The 20,484-nt window shown below is 36.2% G+C and overlaps 1 protein-coding gene across 4 annotated transcripts in view; it reads left to right on the top strand.

Annotated features, from left to right (window-relative positions):
- Window positions 1-20,234, top strand: part of AP3S1 (adaptor related protein complex 3 subunit sigma 1) — a 30,373-nt gene extending 10,139 nt beyond the window's left edge. For 3 of the 4 annotated variants that reach the window (XM_027881662.1, XM_027881639.1, XM_027881647.1), the window contains 3 exons: window positions 2,341-2,412; window positions 9,677-9,784; window positions 18,937-20,234. In XM_027881662.1, the coding sequence (XP_027737463.1) occupies window positions 2,341-2,412; window positions 9,677-9,784; window positions 18,937-19,065 (309 nt within the window). In that variant the 3' untranslated portion in view covers window positions 19,066-20,234. Of the gene's footprint in view, window positions 1-2,340; window positions 2,413-9,676; window positions 9,785-12,691; window positions 12,734-18,936 lie in introns of all 4 variants that reach the window. The other variant, XM_027881655.1, reaches the window with a different exon arrangement.
- The last annotated feature ends 250 nt before the right edge of the window (window positions 20,235-20,484 follow it).

Genomic DNA, 20,484 nt, shown 5'->3' with positions numbered 1-20,484 from the left:
ACTGGCATCTAGGGAACACACAAGTGGTGTTCCCCAGGGCTCAGTGTTGGGGCCAGTCCTGTTAAACAACTTTATCAGTGATCTGGACAAGGGGTTCGAGTGCTCCCTCAACCAGTTTGCAGATGACCCTGAGTTGGTTGGGAATGTTGATCTGCTGAAGGGTAGGAAGGCTCGGCAGAGGGATCTGGCCAGGCTGGATTGGTGGGCCAAGGCCAGCAGTATGAGGTTCAACAAGATTGAATGCCAGATCCTGCCTTTAGACCACAATGTTCCCCTGTAGCACCACAGACTGGGGGAAGAGTGTCTAGAAAGCTGTCTGGCAGGAGAGGACCAGGGAGTGCTGGCCAACAGCAGCTGAACGTGAGTCAGTGTGCCCAGGTGGCTAAGAAGGCCAAAGGCTGGCCTGGGTCAGCAATAGTGTGGCCAGTGATTGTCCCCCTGTACTTGGCACTGGTGAGCCCACACCTTGAATCTTGTGTTCAGTTTTGGCCTCTCACTTCAAGAAAGTCTTCGAGATGCTGGAACAAGTCCAGAGAAAGGCAACAGAGATGGCAAAGGGTCTGGACTGCAAGTCTTATGAGGAGTGGCTGACAGACCTGGGTATGTTTAGAATGCAAAAAAAGAGGTTTGGGACGATCTTACTACTTCAGAATTACCTGAAATGTGGTTTTAGAGATCTATTTCTTTTTCTGAGGTGGAAGTGATAGGACAAGAGGAAACAGCCTCAAATAGTGCCTGGGGAGGCTTAGATTGGGTATTAGGAAGAATTTATTCCGTGAAGGGATGGTCAGGCATTGGAATGGGCTCCTCAGGGAAGTGGTGCAGTCACCGTCCCCGGTGTTCAAAAAACATCTAGGGTGCTTAGGGACATGGTTTAGAGCTGAATTTGGCAGTGCTGGATCAAGTGTTTGACTCATTGATTTTAGAGGTTATTTCTAACCTAAATGAATTTGTGATCTATGTCAGAATGTGGCTTCTCATTCCTATTTCTCTGGGCCTAGGCAGTTTGAAGTCTGGTTCATCTCAAATACTAAGATGGGATTAATAAATCATGTTGAATAAAGAATCAAAATCAGGTGTTTATCTTCTATATTGCTGCTTTAGGGTTTAAGTTTAGAATTGAAAAAAACCCCTGCATATAATGACAGCTTAACAAATAATATTAAATGCATATTGTGACAAAATGACCCTGAAACATGTAAAACTGAGATTAAAATTTCCAACAAGTCGTACCTTATCTATTCGTCGTTAATAAATAGTCAGTAAATTCTTACATGAATTCTTCTTAACTTTGAAGACTAAGCTTTCAAACTCAATCATATGTTTAACTTAGAGAGAGTTAACACATCTGTGTCTGTAGGAGTTATCCCATGCATAAAGAGAACTGTGCTTATACCTGTCTAAGACTGGAGTCTTTGTCAGCACTCACCACAGGCACATGGTGATTGGCGTTCCGGAGCTTCAGGAATGCAAGTACAATCATCAATTCATTATCTGGCCTAATTGGGTACTGTGGTGCTCCTGGTGTCAAAAGAGGCAAACATGAGTACCAGGGAATCTGTTACAGGAATACCCAGGGCAAGGTAGTTTACAGTCTGCATCTGGCAGGGAACATCAGTGTCTGGAGTTCAGCAGCTGCTCTGATTTTTCTGCTTTGTGCTTTTATATTCTAGATTCAGGGAGGGCTTACAAACCACTAGACTTTCTAAATCTGTGTGGTGATATGCCTGGCAGGATCAGCAGGTGTAACATTAAGCCAGCTGCCTTTTTCCTTGGTGCACCAGTAGGTCTAAGTCAGGTGAAAGCTGCTGTACTGCTGGAAGCAGTAATGTTGACAAACTTGCATGGTGCTGACATTTTGCATTGCACGTGCCTGTGTAGCAAAAGTTAGCAGTAGTCTGGTTAACTGGGAGATGTGTGCAATGTAGTAATAGCTAAAAATAGTTACAGTAATGGAAAAGCTGATTTGTTTGTTTGTTTGGGATTTTTTTGCTTAATAATTGAGTTCTAATGAGGGGGAAGGGATGCATTGTATCACAGCTGAGAAAGTTGTAGCATAGGTGATGTTACTGTTTTTTCAAGATGTGACTTTTTTAAAACTGGGTGACTTTTAGCAAAATATTAACATCAACTGACTTGTGCATACAGTTATGACCTCTACATAGATAACATATTGTTGACATAATAATGTTAACCACATAATTTATGTAGATGCCTTTAATGCCTTAAAATCTGACCTTTGTTTAATTTCTGCATTTGCTTTTCTCAAACCTCACACTTAATGAAACTATTGAGTTTTTGTTAAAGCGTAACCTCTGGCTTTTTTTTTTCTCTTCACAGGTATTTGTGGAAACACTAGACAAATGTTTTGAAAATGTCTGTGAACTGGATTTAATTTTCCATGTAGACAAGGTACTGTGATAACCTCCTGTAATATTTTTGTCAAGTAAAATGTTTGATTCAGCTGACACTTGGTATTAAACTCTGCAGTGATTCTACTTTCCTGGAGATCTCAATGAAGCTGGTGAAGGGACTAAAGAGAAAGTTGTGTGAGGAACAGCAGAGGAAGGTGGGGTTTAGACTGGAGAAAAAGAGGCTCAGGGGAACCTCATTGCTGTTTACAACTACCTGAAAGGAGCTTGGAGCAAGCTGGGGCATGGCCTCTTCTCTCAGGCACCGAGCAACAGGACAAGAGGAAACGGCTTCAAGCTGTTGCAGGAGAGGTTTAATCTGGACACAAGGAAGAATTTCTTCACTGAAAGGGTAGTCAAACATTGAAAAGGGTTGCCTGGGGAAGTGGCACAGTCACCATCCCTGGAGGTGTTCATGAAACGACTAGATGTGGTACTTCATGACGTGGTTTATTTGACATGGTGTTCTGTCAGAGGTTGGTCTCAATGGTCCTGGAGGTCTTTTCCAACCTTAACGATTCTATGCTTTATTTGTCAGTGAAATCTAGACCATTTCTGTTAAAATATTATTTTTATTATTTAAAAGTTGTAGTGGAACCAGTGGAACATGTTTTTCTGAGGAACAATAAAATAATGGGGGAGACTTGCATAATAATATTGCACATTAAGTTGTAAAATCCAAGGCATGTAAATATTCTTAGAGTAGGATTAGTTCCAAAAAGTAATGTATTCTATATTGTCTATAGTTAGGTATTGCATAATGCAGAACTGAAGTTATTACAGGTTTTCCAGTTAAGGTTGGCACTTGCCTTTCCTATGCTATGAGTACTTAGCTTAAATGCTGTGTGGATCTTTCTGTTCCAAAACTCAAACAGATTTTATGCCTTTGTTTCTAAATATTTGAAAAATCTTGTTTGAATGTTCCCATCTGTAAGGAGTGTTTTATTTATTGATCAATTTTTGAGAAATGCTGTTACTATAGTAATCTTTCATTTAAAAGAACATTGATATCTCTTGGTGTAATACCTAAAATGCCGAGAATGGAATATACAGAATTTATTCCTTCATTTTGTGCCTACCATTGCTTTCAGTGCATTCACATTTCCCCATCTGTGAACATCTTTTTGCATCAACAGCAAAAGATGTCAAAGTAAATAAGGATAGAAAAAGTAGATTGTACCAAATCCAATGTCTGAAATGGCCATTTCAAACTTACTCAGTTTGTTTCAAAATCAGAAACTCCTTTTGAAAGAAATGCTTGTACCTTGGCCTGACAGAGAAATGCAAATGCCCTTCACTAAGTACTTGAACTGATACCTTGCTCATGAAAAGTCATTAGGATTTCTAGCCTGGCTGGACCATGTTGGGTGTTTCCAAAATGGCAAATTAAAATACAAAACAATTCGTGAGTGGCTTATATATGAGCCTCGGAACTTGAAGAACAAAAATGCTGCAGTTGTTTTGTGGGGAAGAGTTTGGTCTTTAGCTGAATGATACTTTGGTTGATAGGTACGCCAAACTGTTGCTCTGTAACGTTTCATTCAGGAGTATTTCTTAACATAGTAATCTTTTACAATTTAGAGAAGAAACATATTTCTAATAAAATATAGAGAACTTAGGTGCTTCAAAATTTTAAATTTCTTGAAGTATATTTTACTTTCTATTGGGTGTGAGATATTTTCTTCTTGAAAATTATTTGTCAAATAATTTTAATGGTTTCATTTTACTAAAAATTTGATTTACTAAAAATCTGCCTGAGAATCCTATTAAATGGTTAGACTAGAATTTTCAAACTCTGAGAAAAATGCGAACCCTAAATAGTAGTTAGATATTTTAGTCAAAGTAATTCAATTCCACAACAAAAGATCAGTGAAACCTTGAGCTGAAAAAATTTTGAGCATCACATTAACCAGGGCAGTGATTTTTAACTTGATCATAGATCAACAAAAGAATACTGTACTGAATACAGTGAAAAATAAAGAGAGCTGAACATCTGTTGTAAGGCAAGGCTGCTACCATCTGTACAGTGGCAGTTGTTACTAATCTGATGTCATGTCTGTTCTTTTTTTCTCCAGTTTAAGTTCATCAGTATTATTGTAGGTTTAAGAACAAAACAGGAAGACGTATGTGTGAGAATGAAATTATAGCATTAAATTTTCTTTAAACTGCTGAAGCAGTCAAGAAGCAAAATGCATTGAACCTTCAGAGTTACAACACATTAACTTTGTCTCATCAGATATTTGTGACCTGGTGTTAATGTATTGCAAGTGTGCAAAACAGAGAAACAGCAAATGCTGCTGGATGTTTGGTCTAGGCAGAATCTTAGCTGTAGTGGAGTAATGTGGTAGCTTTTGGGAGTGAAACCTTTCAGATCTTTGTGTTTTCAGTGATCTGGTGTCAGGAAAAGTGGGGATTGGCTAAATGATTTGGATAAGAATTTTTCTGTGTTTTCTGTTCTTGATGGAGCTGTGGAAGGTGGCTTTCTTGCAGTTCTCTTGCTAGAGCACCAAGGAATGCCTTTCCTTTAAGAAAATGATGTGGCATGTGAAACAGTTAAACTATGTAATCTCAACAGCTGTTACCTCTCTAGTAGCATTTTATTTGGTATTTCTATAAGGAAACATTTACCTTCATCAGACCTTTATCATTGTACAGGACCCAGTGATGGCTTATGGTAAACTGGGGCCAAGAGAGTTGCTTATGCAAGAAATATTGGTATAGTACTAGAAATTCATTTGGAGAGTGGAATATAGGTAGGAATGAGATAGTGTTTCTAATGTGCTAGAGCAGAGGAGGATTTGGGGTGTTGGGGAGTGTAGTTTGTACACAGAAACAATTTGGATTATCTCTAAAGATCATCTGTATTACAAGGAAACAAACTTGCCTATGGCTGGAGACAGGCATTTGCCAGAAGAGGAGGAGGAGATTTATTTTAGTCCTGATTTCTTCACTGAGTCCAGGAGTTTAACTTATTCTGATGGGAAAGGCATCATAGAAAGCTATCATAAGAATATTTTACAACTGAAATAATAGAATACATTCAGTTAGGGATGTAAGGAAATACTTTTATTTTTCCACAAATTTTTGGCATCTATTGAAATATCCCTGGGAGTATCATGATCTCTTCCAAGAGTTTATTATCTGACCAGAACAGTGAACCTAGTGAATCAAATTGCTTGAAGACAAGAAAATGTGTTTGCCAAATTTTCCTGAGAGAGTTTTTTCTTGATGCATTCCTTCTCCCTGTTTGCTAAAATATGTGTTTATGGTTTTAGAGAATATATGGAACATAAGTAGGAAGCTCTCTTGATTTTTGTAAAAACACCTCAAAATTGTTATTACAAAAGAGCAGTTTCAGATTTTGAAAAGATTATGTTCTCAACTGTCAGATCTCTTTTGTAATATAAGGTCTGTTCCCTGTGCCTTCAGTCTTTCACTTAAACATTGTTTGGAATACACTGTTGAAGTGTATTTTGCACTTCATTGTCACTTAATGCTTTTTTAGTTCAGATTTTTTTATTTCTTTAGGAAAATAATCAGTAAATTTTTTTCAATAAGAGAAAGTAATGTGTATTTGCTAATTATATATTTGCAATGAAAAAAAAACCCAGTTAATATTAAAAATTTTTGTCCTGCTGCTGCTCATATATGGACAAACTTGTGTATTTAAGAGAAGGGAGTCAAGAGATTACAATAGTTACAGAACATTATTGGTCATAGCTGTGGTATACAGATAAACAAATAAAATTAATTATACACTGTTATTTAGAAAACATTCTTTTCCCTTCGAAAGAAAAATTGGGCAATACAAAGAAAATGGTTAAGCTTCTTTAAAACAATCCCTGCTTTAAACATTTTTAAATATTGTGTGTTGGTTGTCAATATTGGATACTAAAAGTGGGAAAACCAGAAAAGGTGTGATCCAAAGTATGGAAGAGTTTGCATGGAAGAAGAAGTTAAATATTCAAGATATTGGAGGCAGAGAAGCAAGAAGTATGTATAAAAAAATGTGTTGGAGAGCCAGAAAAACCCTAAAGAAAATTAACCACCGTGTGTTAGAAATGAAGAGCAGTGGGATATCAGATAAAATCTCAGAAAGTTTGAAACAAAGAAAGTGGTTTTTTGTGTTTGATAACTAAATTATAGAATGTCACTGTTGCATTTTATCATAGATACCAAGGATATTTTAAATAGGTTCAAAGGTAATTGGATATGTTACCCAAAGGAAAAAATTCTAACTGCAGCTATAAAATGCAATACTATACCAAGAAGCAGCAAGCAGTCTGTGTTTCTGAAACCCTTAAGTTGGAGATACTTGGAAGCAAAGAATTTGTATCTGTTTAAGTAGTACTGCTAAGTTCCTGTGGTGAATTACTGAAAATAGATAATAAACTAGAATAAAATTTTTTAAGTATGCCTAATCATAGAATCATAGAATGGTTTAGGTTGGAACGGACCTTAGAGATCCAATAGTTCCAACCCCCCTGCCACGGACAGAGACACCTTCCCATAGGCCAAGTTGCTCAAATCTGCACACACAAATCTGAATACTTCCAGGGCTGAGGCACCCACAACTTCTCTGGGCAACCTGTGCCGCTGCATTACCATCCTCACAGTAAAGAATTTTCTCTTGGCTAAAAGCCATTCCCCCTTGTCCTATTACTGTATGTTCTGTGAAAAGTCTCTCTCCAGCTTTTTTGTGGGACTCCTCTAGCTACTGGAAGTGTGCAGTAAGCTCTCCCTAGAGCGTTCTCTTCTCCAGACTAAACAACTGTCAGCCTTTCCTCTTAGCAGAGGTCTTCCAACCCTCTGATTGTCATTGTGACTCTTCTTGACTTGTTCCAACAGGTCTTCATCCTTCTTGTCCTGAGGACCCCAGAGCTGAATGCAGTATTCAGCTGGGGTCTCACAAGAACAGAGTAGAGAGTAGAATCAACTCCCTTGACCTGCTAGCCATGCTGCTTTTGACAAGGCCCAGGATGGGGTTGATTTTCTGGGCTGCAAATGCACATTGCTGGCTCGTGTCCAGCATCTCATCCACCAACACTCCCAAGTCCTTGTCCCCAGGGCTGTTCTTGATCCATTCTCTGCCCAGACTCTACTTCTGCTCAGGACTGCTGAGACCCAGGTGCAGGGTTGGCCTTGTTGAATTTCATGAGGTTCACTCAAACCCACCTCTCAGGCCTGTCCAGGTCCCTCCAGTGTCATTCCTTCCCTCTAGCATGTTGATTGCACCACACAGCCTGGTGTCATCAGTGAACTTGCTGAGGGTGCACTCCATCCCACTGCCCATGTCACTGACAAAGATATTTAGCAGCACCAGTCCCAGAGTTCCCTCAGGAAATCTCTCATCAATGGTATCCGCTTGGACATGGAGCTGCTGCAACTCTCTGAGTGTGACCTTCCGGTTATATCCCTATCCATCAAGTGGTCCAGATGTCAAATCTGTGTCTCTCTGGTTTAGAGACAAGGTTGTTGTGTGGGGCAATGTCAAATGCTTTGCACAAGTCCAGGTAGATGAGGTCAATCACTCTTTCTTCATCACAGCCTCTGTAATCCCGCCACAGAAGGCCACCAAATTTGGTGCATGATTTCAAAGCATAATTCGAAATTTCAATTTTCATTTTTTAAAGCAACTTGGATGATGGAAAGGCAAATGTTACAGTATACATCTTCTGTAATATGAAAGACTGAATGTGAAATTTCAGAAGAACTGCTAGGCACTAATGTTTCTTTATGACTAAGAAGATTAAGGAAGGTATCTGATAGAGAAATACTAAGATTTCCTGTGGAAGAGTGTGCTTCAGGAAAAAAAATATTCCTGCTGTTATTTTCATGTAGTATTTGTAAATCTGCATATGCAGGCTCAGTTATAGGCAAATGTATTTGTGAGAAGCTGTATTTAGAATTGTATTCATTCTCCTTCTTCACTGCATCCATCATAATAAGGATGGATCATCCATCATAATCAGGACAATGTCAATAACTTCTGAGGGCTGGATGTTGACAGCAGTCTGCTGCAGTTTTGTATAGTTATGGCATCAGTGCTACAGCTGGCTGGAAGCCTGAAGTTTGCCTAGTACCTCTTTTTTATCTGCGGACAGTGCTTCCATATCAGTTCTTTCCTAATCTGTAGCTTGCTGGCATGTTGCAGACTTCTTTGAGAGTTTACACCAAGGGAAACTGATGCCTTGGTGAGATGCTTATTTGAGCATGTAAATCCAATTCTTTCTCTTGGTTGTCAAGCAGTGGTTGCCTTGATCTGTTGTTGCAGTTGGGCTGCAACCTTACTTTTGTTGTCTGTGGTCTAGGTGCTCAAGAAGCCTCTTTTCAGTTCAGGATTTTAATTCTTAGAATCGTGGAATAGTTTACCCTGAAAGGGACGTCTGAAAGCCATATGATCCAGTTCTTATTGCTTAAGCTTGGATGGTTCTTGAGTTTGTGTCTGCCTTCACATTCTGGTACAAAATTCACCAGACAGGTTACATCACAGAGTTGTTCTCTGAACCGTCATGCATAATGTGTACTTACTGTAGAGACCTTGTACCAAACTTTATGACCATCATGAGTGGTAGAGATGTGTTCTCTTCTAAATGCCATTAGTGGTTATTGTTTGGTTAAGGAAAAAAACAATGCCTTTTTTGTGTATATATTTTATAATATTTCCCATGTTTGAACATAGCCATTTCACTAATGTCCTCAGCTGGCTTATGTGGTCCTTCAGTTCAAGTTCTAACTGTAAGTCCTAGTCCTAGATGCTGAAGTCTCCATATTTATGATGTAGCTCAGGAACATCAATTCTGCTTCCAGTCTTGGTACCCATGGTGGATGAGCATCGTCTCTCTTCCTTTGCAGGTGTAGCCTGAAGTGGTTTTTACGCCTGTATTTGTGAGCAATTTAGTTAATCTCATAGAACCTGCTCCCTAGCAGTATTACTGCTGTTGATGCTGATTAGAACTGATGTCCATAATCGTTGCATAGAGAACAGGAACTGAAAGAAAGAGGAATGTGAAATTTTCCTTGAGCATTGATAAGTGAAGTGGTGTAGAAGATGAGTTCATAACAGAGATATGAGCAAAGAAGGTACCGGAGAAAGGAAAATTAGTTTATGAGCTTTGTTCCCAAATGGTTTTAAATTAATTACTAACATTAAATAAGTGATTTACAGAATATATGTTTTCCTGTATTGAGGAATCTGGATAACATCTGTTCAGATTGTATGTAGGACGTCTTGCATTTTTAAATTCTCTTTTGATCTCTTTTAGGTCCATAATATATTGGCCGAAATGGTCATGGGTGGAATGGTTTTGGAGACCAACATGAATGAAATTGTCACTCAGATTGATGCTCAAAATAAACTGGAGAAATCTGAGGTAAGAGTGATGCACTGTGTAGTTTCTAAACTGTAAACGTGGTTGTAGTAAGTGCATGCTATATAATGCTGTTTGTCCTTCACTAGCAAACTACGTAGTATAAACTGCGTGCTTATAATGCCAGAAATTTACAGAATATCTGAGGATATTGTACCTTTCATCATAAATAGTAATTGCTTAGGCTCACTGCTGATTAGTTTTTGCTATTTGTATCTAGTAGCATTGTGTGCTATTGCTATTGAGATACTTCTGTAGTTCTCTTGCAGAAACCCCTTATTTCCAGCATGTATACTGTGCTGGATTACTGACTCTAGCAAAATAAAATTAGGTAGAGAAGCAAGGTCTACAAAGTGTCTACAAAGACTACTGTCTGCTAGTATGTTTTGAGCACCAAAAGTAAATAGCAGCAGTAATACTGCAACATAAAAAAGTAAATCAGGCTGAAATGGACTAGATAAAATTTAAAACCCAGTTTTACACCCTTTTTAAGTAAATATGCATTCTGCAGTTTTGGCAGTCTGAACCTTTGGTCTTCAGTAGATGAGAAAATTGTACTTCCTATATGCACATAATGGTCTGAGCGAGGGAGCTCATGTAAGTTGTGGGAATCCCTTTTCAATTCAACAATTGTTGAACTTGTGTTTAGGAAAGACACAGACTAAGAATGGATTTTAGAATCACTTTAGCTATGACACGGAATATTATTTTTCCTTTAACGTCACCAAACGTGCCTTGTAAGCCAAAATACTGCTAGTACATCTTAGTCTGTGTTTGATTCTTATTGCTGAGAGTGATTCCACTGAAGAACACATCATCAGATTTTCAAAGCATAATATTAAAATTTCTCAACAAACCTTTCCTTGAATTGGAGACTGTTCCTAAAGTTGAAGTCAGCTCAGTAGACTGAAATCTTTCAGGTGGCATAAATATGAACTAAATGACATTTTAGGAGATGACCCAAAGAACTCTCTAGTTTTAACTGAAATACAGCAAAGAAATGAATTCTTCAGCTTTTTTACTGGTACAGGGCATACTGTTCTCCTAATTTTGCAGTCTCGCAATGCACCACCCCACGTTTTCTTCATGCAATTAATTGTCTATTTTGCACAACTTCCAAATTCTATCCAAGAGCAGGACAACAATATGCCAAAACCAAGAAAAAGCTCGGTATGATATGATACGATACAGCACCTAGCAGTATGCATCTGGAAAGACTTCATTGTAGGTTTTTGAAGATGTCCAAGGTGTTCATTTTAATATTTTTCTCAAATTTGGAGTTATTCTCATAAATTTTTACTATATTTGAATAACTTCTGTGTACCTTTTTTTTTTATTTGTTGGAAAAGTAGCATAGTGTTCCCAAAACCTGAACTCACTGAGCAGCTATGCCCTACCATGTATTATGTACATATTGGTTTTACCTGAAAGCACTTAATTATGTGAATTCTGTTACCAAATCAACCGTAACCCAATCTCTGACTGGTCATCTGAAACACATCAGTTCAGTGCAGCCAGCTGCAATACTTGGCTGTTTACTATTATTCATCAGTAAGACATTATTTCTTTTAAGATACATTTAGTATAAAAATAGGTGGTAGATGATATAAATAAACCATGTTCAACTTGGACTGTATACAAAGCAAATAGCAACTTGTTTTTTCACACTCAGAAATGAATTATAGAAGGTAAAGAAGTAGCAGTGATAAATTAAAACACTTGGTGACTGGGATGGAGTAGAACAATTCACAGGCTTCTCACAACAAATAATTTTTGTTTCTTAGTTCAGTGACTGTTTCTTTTCAAATTTAACAGTTACTTTAATGCTGAGATACATCACAATACCTGGTAACTATTTCCTCAGATCGGTAATCATTTGTTTCATGTGTATCCACAGAAATTTCCTGATTGCTATTTCTTTTCCTTTTGTCTTTTTGATCAATATAGTTCCAGTATGTCTTTCCTGAACACATACTTTCAAAATACAAGTAAATCTATGTAAATCAAACTCATTAATAACTTAACAAATTTTGAATGCTGGTCACTAAGAAATCAAAACTAGTGGATCTTCTTAGTTTTCTTTAATTTAAAAAAGTAGCCTATTTTTAAAATTTAGAAATTATTGATGTAGTCTGTAGTTCATAGGACTGCCTCCTGCGCCACAGAACTGTTGCTTTAGTCTCTTTGGCTTTTAGACCTCCATCATAGTTCTTGCATTCATAAAGCAGCTACTTTAAGGGTAAATTGCCTTTTCTTTTATAGCTGAAGTAATGAAACTAATAAAGTTGTAACTGAGTTGGATTTTAAGAAATACTTTGGGTTTTATTGTGCCCACCTGACTTCCAGCAATATACAAAATTTAGGCATTTGACATTAGGTATTTGTTTAGTTACGCATTAGATTTCTAATCAGGCTTTGAGGTAGAATTTAGTGAAGAAGACCTAATGTATTTAATAAATTCACATGTGTTTGAGCAAAGTTATCAGCTCAAAGAATTTGTTAATGTTTTCAACAGAGATTAATTATTTAAACCACTGTAAGGGAGTCCCTAGCTTTGATTTGTGATTCAGCTCTTATATTGCTTGGATGGGCTACAAAGGAAACTATTTCTACCCTGAGAAATGTTGTCTTAAATGCATTTCCCTACCTTTCAGTTTAGTGTTTGTCTTTGAATGGGTTTCTGGTCAATCCTTCTGGAACCAAAGGATTGTTGTGTAAAGGGAGGGAATTTTTTGGGAGAGGGGTAATTGGGATTTTATTCAGAGCCTCTGGAAGTATTGTAGGTAAACCTGGGCTACCTCTTCTCTGTTTGGAGTATTCAACTGCGTGTGATTTAGACTTTTAAGTTGGGCCTCATTTTTTCCGAACCTCCTGATCTTTTCTAGCTCTTTCCATTCTTCTCTCTTACAGACCTTTATCTTTCAGTCTCCCAGACAGGACAGGTAGACAAAGGTATTGCTGACTTTTAGAAAAAATGTACTTTTAACAAAAAGGGAAAGCAAAATGATGTCAAAGGCAATAAATTATGTAGGCCAGACTCAAAAATTATGTGTAAAAATACCCATACTAGTCCTTGTAGCCTACTTTTTGTGCTAGTTTCTTGTAGTTCCCTCATCTTTTTATTGGCTATAGTGTACTTTACTAGCTTTCCATTGACATCATATTTTTTATTTTGTTTCTCTTCCTGCATTTTAGAATTTAACTTTTCTTTGTATCATTGTTTAAGAAAAAAAGGAGTATGAACTTGTGTGAATATTAACCAAAAACCCTGAAAAATTAATCTCAATAAAAACTGAACACACAGATAACAAAATTATGATGCAATGACATATCTTTGTCATTGGGACAATCTTGTCCCTGATAATCTAAAATAAATAATGTTAACTCTTTTGCTTAAGAGTTTAGTATTTCCAAGTAAAAACAAGAAACTTTTACCTGCTTGCAAAGAGAAGTTTCAGAATAAGCATCAGGTGAAGGAAACATTAACCTCACCTCCCCAAAACCAACAAACCCAACAGTTTTATACCTAGAGAATAAAAATTGTCAGTGCAATTTGTAAAGATGATGTAGAAATACCAAAGTTGATTATCCAACCTCAAGTATATCAGACATAAAATGAGAAGAGCTGTCAGCATGTACTCAACTTCAGATGTACATTTGCTGTTATAATCTGAATCACTGGATTTTGCTCCAAGATGTCTTGGTAACTGCAGTCACTGAACATGAATATTAACAAGGAACAGAAAAAGGAGGAAAATGTATGTTTGAAGTTCAGTTTATGGTCATTGTCACCTGTCATTTGTTGTTTAAAACATTGAGTTCAGCTCAACAGTTTGAGAGTCAGTGTTAATGACAGTACTTCAAAATTAATTTCCAGTCATTTTAATTATATGTCTATTCAAACTGCAGATGAAGGTTATGTAATTTATGAATAGCTTTCCTCTTTACTTTTTAATATGATCTTTTTAGGGTAAAGTACTGTAATATCTTTAAAATTAAACAAAAAATAATTCTGTAATTGGATTTAGTGGTACTGAGTTGTAAAAGCATTAGCTAAAAGTAGTTTTGGTAGTGTGCAACATTTTAATTTTGAAGTATGCTACAGCACATGAAGAAAATCAAGCACATGACCTACCTCTGCCTAATACATCAACACTTCTAACATATAGTCTGTATTTCATCGGTAACACTAGGGAGCTTGATTTCAGGATTTGGTTTGGTTTCTTTTTTGGTTTTGTTTTTCTTTGTGCAAAGCTACTTTTCGTTTTCTATGTTTTGCTCACGCATATTCTGGTTTTATTTTTGGGTCTGGCAATGAAAAACAAACAAAGAAATAATTAATCATTCCCATCCATTACTCTTTTTGTGATTCAAGTGCTTAAAATTTCTAAGAGTATGTCTTAAGTCTTCTTATCTGTTTGGCCTCATTTTGATATACTTGCAGACTTCATTTTGGTTTTTCTCTAATTATGTTCATTTATTTAACCTCATAAGCAGGGGACATGATCATTCCTTTATATTATGTATTACATCCTTTCATGATTTCATAACCCTGCTGCCCTGAAGTCATACTTGTTCTGAAAAGAAGCATTGCTCTGAAACATCATTAGCAGAGAGGTCCCTGGTACCTCCAAAATATCTGGAAGAGGGTGGCTTGTTTTGCAAAGTGTTAGCCTTCATTATTTTGTTTTCCAGTAGGCTGTATATTTTTATATACTTATTTTAGTGATAGCTGGCTTTGTGTAGAGTTATTTGGGATGACAGTTTGAATATTTTTTTAATTTGTATGTACATATTAACAGTGTTTGTGATATGCAGTACTTTTCCCAAATGACCTGAATTTCTTTTTAAAGAGTAAAACAAGATTGCTGGGATCACTTTTATATGAAGTTATCTGTGGGAGATTATGAGAAAGGGTGATGATAAGAACGAAGAAAATTGATTCCTATAGCGATTAACAATAAAATAAGTAAATTAATGACAGGTCATATTTCTCACTTGATAATCTAGGACCAGTAGAGTAAAAGTTCTGTTATTAAATATGTCTGTTTCAATCTATAAAATGGCATCTTTTTATTCCATATATGCTACTGCTTTTTCTCTCTAAAAGTGTAAGAACATGTTTACAAGAGTTTTTTGCAATAATGGAACTTAATATTTTAATATGCACCATTTCCACATAAAAGCACAACCTTCACTAACAAATTAAATTGAGACTACAAAGCAGCTGCAGCAAAAATGTGATGTATTGGCTTATTGTAAAACCAGCTGTATGCAATTTGTATTATATTTTTGAAATTTCATTAATATGTCTTAAGTTTCATTTTCACTTGCTTCAGTCATTTGCTCATTGTGACAGACAATTCATCATTCACTGCACGTTTAAAGCTTGCTACGTGTTTTGGTTTTATTCAAGTGAAACAGATTTTTTTTTTTTTTTGCCCCTCACCAACTTACCTGCTGAATTATGTGATAAAAAAAGACAGTTGAAGCTTGTCGAGTTCAGAATTAATGGTGATGGCTCTTTTAATCAGGTACCTCTAGAAAACTCCTAAAAGGCACACAGCTCTGGAAGTACCTCCTGTAGTACACTTGTGTTTGTAAATACAGTTCATTTCATGTAAAAGAAATAATAAATAAATTGAAGGACTGCATACTAGTTCACTGTTAGGCTTAAAAGGAGTGCTGAAGAGTTCAGATATGGTAGCATTTGAGTTCTATTAGTTATCCAGCTTGAGAGTCCAAGTACTTTTCAGTCATTTTATCAATTAGACATTTTTTATGAACTGTTTGCTCTCTCTTAGAAATACTGTATTGTATTTGACAGGGTTGATATTGATTGTGCTAAGTAGAACTCTGCTGTGCATATTATATATACACTGTTCTACAAACTAACCTAATACAGAGAAATACAAGAGAAGAGAATGTAATGGTTTGAAAATCTTTACTCCAGCATATGATAGTGAAAGACAATCTCGCTGTCAAAAAAAGAGGTAATTGGACACTTGTAGCAGTTTTGTCAGGGATCTTTGCTGATCCTGTTCCAGAATGGTCCTCATGAAACATGACTGTTGGAAGTTGTGACTGTATAGGGGGGTGGAAGGGCAATGGTCATGTCAATTGTGGTATTTTAAATAATTCTCAATTGTGTCTCCATTGTATCCTATGCCATTGGGGCGGGATGCAGGGACTGTAAGTCTGTATAAAGAGGATAGCTGCAGGTAGGTAAAAATGATGACCAGTTATACTGAAACTGTTATTTGTCCATTAAGAATAAATAACTTTCATTAAATTAGGAATAAATTTCATTAAATAAGGAATCTGCATCCTAGTCACCCAGAAGGCATCTCTCTTTCGAGTTGCCAGCCATGCCTGTTTGTGTGGACCATGTCCATCACTTGAAATATTTTTCTGATTTCCCATTGTTTCAGTTATATATTGTATAATTCATTGCTTTTTATTAGTATTTTCATTTTCTCTATGGAAAACAGTTTACATTGCTCCACTTTTGATTTTGCTTAAATAACTTTTCTCCAGTTAATGAATATAGAATTTAAAAGATTAAAAGCATTTATTGTTTTATGTAATGAAACATGACTGCTAGTTCCATCTTGATTTGAAATTAGTATTTCCAAGTTCTCAAATATAGAAGGACAGTGTTGAGCAGCTTCATGCCTTCTCCACTGTTTTTTAATAAATAGCAAGAAATTGCAAAGTCTAATATTGCCCCAGTAAGATATGGCAGGTTCAGGGATACAGATTTTGAATACTTGTATTTCTTAATACTATTACTTTTAGGTCCAGATTTTCCCCTTCATGAAGATACTATAATTGAAAGAGCCTCTGAAGTGATGGACCTGATCAACTTGATGATGACAGGGGAAACCAAGGAAAAAGAGACTTTGAAAATACTTTTTTGCACCTTTTTAGTTTAGCTTAGTCTGGTCTTCTGAGAACTTGGATTCTGTCAGGGCAAAGTGAGAGTATTTGATTACATTAGAGATTTAAGTTTCCTGAGCTTTCTCTGCTACACCCACGTGCTTTTCCCAACTTTGGCGTGTGTCATAGAGGAGTGTTTGGCAGGGAAGATGTTGTTAATAGATGACTCATGACTTTCTGGTCTCTGTTCTTGATACTGGGAATCCTCCTGTGACTACGATATAGGAATTTGTGATGCTTTAGCCTTTCCTCATGATATAAAAGGTTTAGTTCAAAATCAGAAATTTAATCGGTTTTATTTTGACTATGGATTATGTTTTTAAAGGGAGAAGAAAGAAGAGTAGGGAGGATTATAAGTGGAAATCTTACATTAACTGGACCTTACATTTATTTCTCATAAGAGAGCAGTAAAAGGGAGAAAATACATCTTTGGACAGCCTTCAAAAAGTAGAGTTGTTATCTGCGAAGCATATGGGATGTCTGTCTCCTGAGGAGTAGTCTAGGTGGACACTGTGGAGGTCACGTGTACTCCTCAGTACTTTTACCACATAACTGCAATGAATTTCAGTGAAAATCAAGAATCAAATAAGGTTATACTTTGAGCAGTAGCCACCTACCAACACTTTTCAATAATCAAATATTACACAACCTTGTCTTAAGTTTTTCTTCTTGTTGGCTGTATTTCTTGTTCAGAATTATTTTTTCTGCAAATATACTTGTTTCTTTAGTTTTTGACAAACTTAAAATGAAAATCCTTCCATTAATACAAGTTTAGGTTTGTTTTGTTTTGTTTTGTTTTGTTTTTTTAACAGTTCCTAGCATGTTACTTTGTTTCTTGTAGATTGTCCTTTTTCACTGGACCTGCAAGATGTCACGCTCAAAAAATGCAGTAGTTCTATAAATTGCATTGTGGTTTTTATTATTTTTGAATATTTTTAATCCTACTTTTAAAATATCAAAATAAAAGTTAATTCTTTCTACATATGCACATAATTTGGAATATGTTATCTTTTTCTGCAAATAAGAGCTTAGGTTTTAAAATCTTCCATGGTTTTTTTTTTTCTTGCAAGAAAATTAATACACTTTTGTGGCAAGACTGAAGTAAACCCACACAGCTAATTATAACTGCACATAGAGAATCTAAACCGGTAGGGGAAACATTTTCTTTTTTCTCATCAAATACAGTAACACTTATTGACCTTTTTCTAGTAGTCCTTAAAATATCTTTAAGAATAAAAACCAAGGATTTGGAGATGTGTTCTCCAGAAACAATAAGGAAAGATAATTGTCGTTATGTCTTAAGGCCTTTGAGCTATCAATTGTTATCATTTCATAAGATACTCTAGTATGCAAACCTGGCAGTGACTTCATCTAGGAGAACTGAGTGGAAATCAGTAATTCTATATTGTAAAACTTTCATGTTTATACATGAAAGGCTCTAGTTTTGCATGAAGATAGACTACATACGGTAGAGGGTTTAATAAGAAATAGGTACTGTTTAATTTAGTAGTTTCATAATCAGGCATAACCAGGTTGCTATGTAATGTTCAGGCGTGCCTGGGATCTGCAGATCCAGATGTTAGTGTATAACTAGATACTGTGGGATAGCAGATCATTGTAGTTGGTTTGCAGAAATCATCTGTCACCATACCTTTTATCACCCACAAATGCAAGATGTTTATCCTTTTCATCTTTGACTAAGCCACTTTGAAATACCTTATACATATATATATGTACGTGTGTGTCTTGTGTGTGTGTATATATATATATAGTCATTGATTCAACTGACATTCAGCACTTTGTTACTTTGAGGTCACATATTCTGAACCCGTAACCAGTGTTAGTCAACAGTGAAACATGAACTTTTAGAGTAGGTAGGAGGCAGGCAGCACACTGGACATCCAACATCAAGATTGTCTGTTCTAGAACATGCAGATTACACTGTGCTTTGATAAGCCTCCTATTCCTCCCCTTCATACGTTTCCATCAAGTTGACATTACATGTTTTACCATATAAAAAGGAATATGTGAACTGTTTTCTCTTTCTGGTTTAATATTTCCAAATAACCCATTTCATTCCAAACACAATTACCATCTGGTCTTTCTAACTGTGTTACCATGGAATTACTTAAAAAGTTAGTTGTCTGCTTATATTGCTAGTGAATCTTCTTGTGACCAACTTGCCTGACTTGCATTTTTCCTCACTTTATATACAGGCTGGTTTAGCAGGAGCTCCAGCCCGGGCTGTTTCAGCTGTAAAGAATATGAATCTGCCAGAGATCCCAAGAAATATTAATATCGGTGACATCAGTATAAAAGTACCAAACCTGCCTACTTTTAAATAACATGACTACTCCAGGTAATTCCAAGGAAGAAATGTAATAGAGATTTACCGCATAATTGTTTACTAATAAACGTGTCTAACTTTTACTATTTGGATAAAACTAAAGGTACTGCATAGGTATAATCTGAAAAATCAGTGTGTGGAGTTGAATGTTGCTTTTGTCTTGTTTGTAAAATTAAAGGAAAGGGGTAGGTCTCATGTGATTTCTAAATTACATTCCTATGCCCTTGTAAGGCATATCACTGTGTCTCAGCTGCTGCAGTATTTTGGGGAAGTATTCAAGATGTTCTTTACTTTGTATAACCTATAATACTGAGGTTTTTTTGTATATTCACCAAGGTCTGTAATTAGTGCATTCTTTAACTACTTCTGTTTGTCATGATTATTTAAGACTTAAGTGCAAATGTTGCATGAAAACATTAAACTCATGTTTTGTTTAAATAAAATCATAACAAACTGGACTTCTAAATACTTGTTTGTCTGAAGTCTACTGTTTGCAATAAAACACGTATTTTCTTTTCATGGAGCCAATTGATTATATATAAATACTGTTGTAGCAGGCATTAATGTTGCAGTTTATCTCTGAAGGGCTTACACAGGGGTATTTTGTTGAGTATATTGGCTCTTTACATTTCTCACAAAAGCTGTTTGTTATTATTCTGAAGGAAGAAACTGCCTTTACTGAAGACCTAATTACTTCTGTTTACATATAGATGTTGATACTTACACAGTCTGATAGACTTTCCCTGATGGTCTGACTTTGTTTTGGGAAAAAGGGCCTCTGTGGTTGCTCTGTGTGTTGTGAGAAGCACAGAATGGACTGAAGAGGTTGGGTAGCTCAGACCTGTAAATGTGAGTCTGTCAAATAATGTGATTAAAAAAAGGCACTCTGGAAAGATAAAAGGGGATACTTTATTAGGGCCTCTGTGCCTGGTGACTTTTGTGATTCTCTACTTTGAGATTTAGATTTATGAGTTATGTAGTATTGTCAAGACCTCAGAGAAGTCTAAGTGCTATCACCTCTGTGTAAGTTGCTCAGCTCTTAAACTCTTCTGTGATTTAAAAAACATAAAGGGGGATAGTGATTGTTTTTTATAATCATGCTCTTAAGCTTTGTGTGGTGTACAAGTCTGTTTAAAATAATAATAAAAGTATCATTGGGATATTTAAGAATTCCTCTAAAGCCTTTTTCTTTCTCCAAAAAAGTATTCTGTTGATACTGTATAGGAAAATACAGTGATATTGTATCAAGGACAACACATTTCAGGACTAGTTTGAGAAGTCCTGCGTAACTTGAGAAGTTTGGATTTGATGTAAACCAAATGTTGTTTTCCTTTCAGTTGAATGTTAAGACATAGCCCATGAGATAAACTTTGAATCACGTCTCTGTGAATCACATAGTAACTACCCTTTGGGAGCA

Source organism: Empidonax traillii, unplaced genomic scaffold (assembly GCF_003031625.1).
Source record: "Empidonax traillii isolate 1590-97213 ecotype Southwest subspecies unplaced genomic scaffold, ASM303162v1 scaffold7:size3022706, whole genome shotgun sequence".
In the NCBI taxonomy this organism is placed as follows: domain Eukaryota; kingdom Metazoa; phylum Chordata; class Aves; order Passeriformes; family Tyrannidae; genus Empidonax; species Empidonax traillii.
This window is presented reverse-complemented; position numbering and strand designations above follow the sequence as displayed.